The following is a 6,868-nucleotide window of genomic DNA, read 5'->3' on the forward strand; positions in this document are numbered from 1 at the left end:
AGGGCTACCAGGTAAATTATGGAAAGGAGGGAGGGAGAGAGGAGGAGAGAGGGAGGAAGAGAGAGTGCACACAACCACACACACTGCTGATAAAAGGTCGGGGAAGGACGGGGGCAGGGGGAGCAACAACAACTTATTTAAAAGAATTTCAGTAATTTACAGCACACGCTGGAAACACCATGACTCACACAGTGGGAAGAAAGAAAGATACAGTGGAGGGTTAAAGAAAAGAAAATGGAAAGGGTAAGAGATACTTTCTTAGGGAAGAAAAGGAAAGGGAAGGAGGGGAAAATTCACCATAATAGGCATCTAAAAGTCAAGAACATGCTTCCAAATACATTGCTCTTTTCAAAGCCAGTGTTTTACTTCTGTTTAGCGTTTTGTCATAGTCAAATATTCCAAATAAGTAAAAAAATAAGTAAACCTAAGCTGTAGGAATGCAGCAATATTATAGTTACTTCCTTTAATTTTTCCACTTATTACCAGGTTTTCTCTGAAGCATGTAGCATTCCTTATGTAATAAAGAATGACAGGAGCAATAGGAAAATAAACTACTGTGTTATTCCAAAAGCATGCTAGTACTTTTAACATGAGCTTCATTTAATGTAATTAGTATTACCATACATATTTTTACATTTTCAATAACTATTGCAAGGCAAAATGCCATTAGTTGATGTGATACTCATTTAGCTAGCAAGAAAGACATATTTATATTAGAAAGCCACAGCTGCATAAATCTTGAGTAAAAACTTTGTGCACAAGACCTTGTCCAGTTCTCAGTACTGAAGTCCACCAACTAAACAAACAAACACAAAATAAATTAAGAGGAAGTAAGTTTTCATGCCTGTTGAAGTTAATGCCTTTATTATACCACCATGAACTTACAATAAAATTTCCCTGATTGTCATAAATGTGAATCTCTCCATTTGCCATTCCAAAGAGTAAAACTTTGCTATCAGAGGACCAGGCCACGTGGCACAGGTGGGTACCTTTCAAGTCTTTTCCCCAAATGCGATTGCCTGTAACAGAACATTGATTGTACTTAATAAACATGCCACAAAATCAAAACCAGGATGCAAGTTACCAATGTAAAAATTGAAACAGCTCAAGAAAGTCAATGCAACAATTCGAAAGTAACTATTAATTGTATTTATCTAGAGAAACAGAGCCACTATGTACCTAATACTGAAAACAAAAGCTACAATTAGTAGAGCTTAAATTTTACCATCCACTGATCCAACAATCACAGCTCCATCTTCATATACAATACAAATCTTTTGTCCGTCAGCATTCCAGCTCATACTTCGAACAACAGATTTATTTCTATTGTTAATCATCTCTTCATACCAAGCACCTATTAGCAGTGAATGAAAAACTGAGTTATACTTCTGATTTTGTAATCCTCTAGTGGATTCAAGATACACGCTAATCACTGAATTCAAAGAGTAAAATTACTCTCAATTCAAAAGGTGTGCAAACAGGATGATAATGACATTTCTTAGCAATATGAATTCCTGAAGTTGTTAAAAAAAAAAAAAAAACAAAAAAAAAAAAAAACACATAATACAGACACACAAAAAGTTTATAAAAGTTACCAAACAATCAAATTAAGTGTTCAATGAAATGGAGAAACCTGAGAATGGTCTGCTTATAAGTAAACATGAGACAGTAGGTTACATATGACTCTGCAATATAATATACAACAAAACAATACAGAAGCAATGAATTTTGGAAAGGAATTAAAAACAAAGTTGTTCTGCCCTTTCTGTAAAAGTCTAGAAAGACTACGCTATAGGGTCCCCCAGACTACACAGACATAATTATTGCAAAACCCAGTGTTCAGATGTGAGCTACTTATTCCCAAAAAGAACCTGACAAATGAGGAATTGGAGAGGGGAGCAAAAGTCCAAGAGGGGCCCTACAGGAAGAGATCTGTGCTCACCTAACTTCAGAACTGACAAGAGTACACAAGGAACCATAAATGGAGGGAGCAACCACCTTTGATAGGAACATGTATTAAGGAATTTTACTGTTTATTTCCAAAACTAAGAGATGATTTATGTGACAGTAGCCACCACATATCAGGCAGAAAGACTAATCAAGTTATATTCTTTATTCCTGAAATGAGAAGCTGAGCTGAGATTTTTTTTTCCATTTTTCATTAAACAAAAATCCCAAGAGAAAAAGAAAACCCTTTATTTTCTTTTTCCTTCCCACATGTGTTGGAAAGTGGTTAATTTGACTGAGAGGTTTGCTGGCTTTCAAATGAATTTAGGTGTACCAGGGAAGTACATGTATGTGTGAAAAGGTCAAGAACAATAAAAGCCAATTACAGCAATACACTGGTTAGTCATATTAGTTCACTGCCTTAATTAAACATTTCTAAAGATTGTTTTTATGAAAGTATTTAATTGATGTTCTAAGCAGGGTTGCTAAGTTCTTGTAGTTCTACCAGTATGTCTGTGCTTGATGTACTTTGCGGAACTATTTAAATATTACAATGACACCCAGAACAGAGCCTACACAAAGAAGCACTGCTTCTTTTTTTTTTTGTTCAATATACTATTTTCCTCCAAGGGAATAAAGTAACAGAGATAAGAAAATAAGAAATTTACAGCAGTTTACCAAGCATATGGCTAAGAACTATCAGTTCTATCAGAACTTAACAGTTCTTCTCCTAAGGTAGCTCTACAGGACAAATGCCTTTTTATACATGACTACACTACGAAAAGTGTAGACAAGTATTACAATAAAAACTTGGAAATTGTTTTAAATCTATTTTGAGCTTTACAGTCTGCAAAATAAAAAATAAAAAGTCTGAAAAAGGATTGTAAAAATTGCTGGAAAAAAAAAAGACAAGAAAAAAAGATTTCTCACAACACAGAATATTATCCCATCTCAAATTTGTCCTGTAGAATACCTTTATACAGCATCCACACAATGATGAGTCCATTTTGATCACTGGTAGTCAGTTTTTGATACTGTTCATTCCATGTCACCACTTGCACAGAACCTATAAAATTATACAATTTTTTTATTTACACCATATAAAGAAGTTAATAAAAACCACCACATCCAACTTAATCAACCTGGAGCCTTTCAGAAATTTGCATTGCTGACTTTGATTTAGTTTTAGGCATTCTTTCTCATTTAGGCATTCTTTCTCATTTCCTCTTTCAAAATTCTGCTAAACAGCTCTTTTTGCTTCTGTATTCACCCACTTGAGTAACATCCTCTCCAAAGTCTGCTCAGAATATTGCTTCAATATGCAAAACCCAAATCATAGTTTTGCGGTTTCTGACTGCCTCTGACATGTTAGTCTGGGAGGCTGACAAAACTTGACTGTCACAAGAAGTTTTGCGCTTTTTTTTCCAAACTAATAGTTTGATCGTCAGTACTGCTGCACTTTTAAAACAAAATCTCCCTCTCGATTACCAAAAAGAGCACACTACACACAATTCCTTCAGACCCTCAAGTCTCACATGGGATCCTACTCATAAATATTTGACTTGACTTGAAACATTTTCAAACTGTTTCTAAGCAGCATCTTATTTCATCAGTTCAACACTGGATATGAACTTGGCCGATTCAGGCATCACACTCTTTCATGGCCTCACTGCTAGTCATCTGTTTCCTCTGTATCCTTTCCATTTTTCAGCATTTCAGTCATGAACTTTATCAACAGATGCAATCAAAGATATCCTGAATGTTAGCGATTTTTTAAGGTAACAGTATCAATTCCTCACAATTCATTTTTTTATCATATTTAAGCAGGCCCCTAAAATAACCTGACTGTTGGCAGGTTTCTACTGCAAATCCTCATAAAAAAGACCATTTCTTTAAATAATGTGAGGATTTTAGCATTCTCTTCATATCCCGTTGTCCACAGATGATGACCATGTAGCATTTATCACATGAGAGTTTAATTCCTCCCTGCCTAATTTCCCTACATTCAATTTTCACTTTCACACACTATTGTTCCCTAGCCTGTTTTCTAACCTCTCTAAACTTCATCTGTATTCTATACTGCAGACTACATATGTACACATTCTGCAGTTTATCAATAAAGAGAAAATAAAGATACATTTAAGACAGAGATCAGGTTTACTGAACTAACTTCTATTTCTTCAGAAGATAATGTAAAGCTACCATAACACATAAGCAAATCTCATAGACACTATCAAACAAACCAGGCTTATCCACGTGTGTCGCTAGAAAAAATGCTTAAGAAGGCTTTTAGTCTCATTTCTCATTTTAGCTTATCGTACAGAGGTTAAAACTTTATATATGCCGTGTAAAAGAAAATTGTTGTTTTTTTTTTTTTTTTTAAACCACAGTAGAACATAATTGTTTCTTTAACTTAGCAATTCCAGTATCAACTGCCCATCAATTTAGCTTTTCTCTTCTGCTATAAAGCATTCTTTGTCTGTTTTCTGTCAAGGCAGTATGTGAACAAATGTATGGGAGCAAATGTAAAAAATGTAAATACCTAAAAGCACATTCCAGCCCCATGCAACTAATTAGCACTTCCAGATTAACCAGGTTAAAGTCGGAGATAACAAGTCCTATACCAGCAGCACTGCACAATTTCAAAAAAGAAAAAAAAAAATCCCTCTGTAATAGAACACATAAAATAGTATCATCCACTTAAATAGAAATCAGTACTTCCTTCTCAGGATAATGAATGGGGACCAAACAATTTTGAAAAAGCAAAACCTGATGTAATACAAAACACAAGCTAGGCTGTAATGTCAAAGACTTAACCTTGCAAAATCCATAAGCAAACTTTAAATCATAACAGGGAGAGCAGAGCTTGGTTTGTGCAGCATGCATTCTGCATCACGCAGACCGTATCGGCCAGGAGAATTGAGGTAAGGCTAGATCAGTTTGATTCTCAACCCAGTAATTCACTCACAGATCATGAAAGATTGACTGCAGGTCTTTCATCAGATAACTTGGTAAAAATAGATAGCCAAGCTGTTACATACCTGAGATGAATACTGATAATCTTTATTTCAGGCTTTTAATAAAAAGTTATGGCAAAATTATTCTATCAACTTCATGAAATCTTGTGATTTTTTTTTTTTATTCTAATCAAAAGTACATTAAATGTCCAAAGAGACTTACCACTATGACCTTCAAGAGTTTGATTCACAGAAAGATTGCTTGGAGCTGCAAGTCCCTTTATTTTTGCTTCATCTAAAACCAACAAAAATAGCTATAAAATAAACCTAATAAAGCATACACTGTGTCTCTATCAATACTGCAGCTCTGATCACTATTTACATAGATAAAATTACTTCACCTAAAAGTATGTAAATTGTAACTGCAGGGTGGATTTTCCACCCCTCGGTGCAATGTGTTTGCTATTCACATCTGTCATCCAAATTCACATACTCTTTATTGTCTAGCAGTTTATCAGGAAAAAAACCAACAAAACAAACAAAACCCCACAACAACAACAACAAAAAACATGGCTATCACATTTCTTTACAGTCAGAAAACTTTACTTTTCTTGGAACCTATTTATTTAAAAAAAAATACACAGCTTTCTCCCTAAAATAATAAAGATGGCAGAGAACATTCAAACAAAATCAAGAAATAATGAAATAAGTTCCAAAATAAACTGGAAGCCTGTACAAAAAGAACAAGAATGAAACGTATGTCCTGAAAAGAAAGCAGCACTGAAGAAAACTTCGGCAGGTATAACAGATAGACAAATTACATGTGTGCCATGTACGACAAGCTGGAAGAAAACAGTGTTCAAAAGAAAGTGACAGCACATTTCATGTTTATGCAAATACATAAGTATCTATGTACAGATTTAAAACATACGCAATATTGTCAAGTAACTTGTGAAAGGAGTTATGCTTTCAGAATTCTACAGCGTGGTGCATTTTGTTCTTTAAAAAAAAAAAGTCTCATTTACCTGTCTGTGTTTCTAATTTTAAAACTTTCAGTAATCCATCCTCTCCACCACAGGCTATGAAACCTTGATCCTTATTCCAGGAAATACATCTTAATCGAACATTACCAGGAATTGCAATCTGAAAAAGAAATATTTTGTATCTCCACATAGTTCTAAGAATCATGTTTTATTTTAAAATGCTCTATTTGAACACCTCAAAGACACCTGTGATAGCACACAAGATAAACTTACTTCTATCAACAGATCAGTACATGCAAAAAGAGAGGGAGGACAATTAGAGTTACAGGCACTAGTGAAACTGCGCAACACAACAGCTGAGAAAAGGGAAATCTAACATATGCAGTAAATAATAACAGGACATCTTCACAGGTGTGCAGAGAAGGCGCCATGAGCACCAAAAGAGGCGAGCGGGATCACGCAGTGCATGGGCTTTGCCAGGAGCTGGTCTCCAGCTGAAGAGCCACGTCCAAACCCTCCCGGGGGAGCAGTTGGTTAGGAGACAGCTGAAGAGCAAAGAAACCCCAAGGCCGAGCCCAGGCCGAGAGGCGGCGGGCAGGACAGAGCAGGGCAGCACTCCGGGCAGGGACCAAGCCCGCGGCCGCACCACCAGCGCCAGCAGAGCCGCACGCAGCGGGAGGGAGCCCCGAGGGCCCCCGCCGCCCCGACTTCCCTCCGTGCCCCCGAAGCACCTTCTTGCACAGGTAGATGAACATCGCGGAGCGGCGGGCGGGCGAGGGGCGCCGGCCCACAGCGCTCCTCAGGGCGGCGCGGCGCCACGGGCCCGGCGCGGCCTCCCTGGCAACCGCGTCACCCTGGCAACCGCCGCCGGAAGTTCTTCGGGAGGGCGCTCCTCTACTTCCGGGAGAAGAAAGACACCATTCATTGGCTGCCGCCCGCCCGCTGGCGGTGGAGGCCATGAGGCGCGGTGGCGGCCGCCCT

At 37.6% G+C, this 6,868-nt stretch overlaps 1 protein-coding gene across 2 annotated transcripts in view; it reads right to left on the bottom strand.

Annotated features, from left to right (window-relative positions):
* Positions 1-6,642, bottom strand: part of WDR35 (WD repeat domain 35) — a gene marked incomplete at its 5' end in the record, with an annotated part of 52,434 nt that extends 45,792 nt beyond the window's left edge. For both annotated transcript variants that reach the window (XM_082306696.1, XM_082306697.1), the window contains 6 exons: positions 886-1,019; positions 1,226-1,354; positions 2,921-3,013; positions 5,128-5,199; positions 5,930-6,047; positions 6,619-6,642. In XM_082306696.1, the coding sequence (XP_082162822.1) occupies positions 886-1,019; positions 1,226-1,354; positions 2,921-3,013; positions 5,128-5,199; positions 5,930-6,047; positions 6,619-6,642 (570 nt within the window). The remainder of the gene's footprint in view (positions 1-885; positions 1,020-1,225; positions 1,355-2,920; positions 3,014-5,127; positions 5,200-5,929; positions 6,048-6,618) is intronic.
* Positions 6,643-6,868: the final 226 nt, after the last annotated feature.

This window comes from Platalea leucorodia (assembly GCF_965183815.1).
Source record: "Platalea leucorodia genome assembly, chromosome: 3".
NCBI classification, from domain to species: domain Eukaryota; kingdom Metazoa; phylum Chordata; class Aves; order Pelecaniformes; family Threskiornithidae; genus Platalea; species Platalea leucorodia.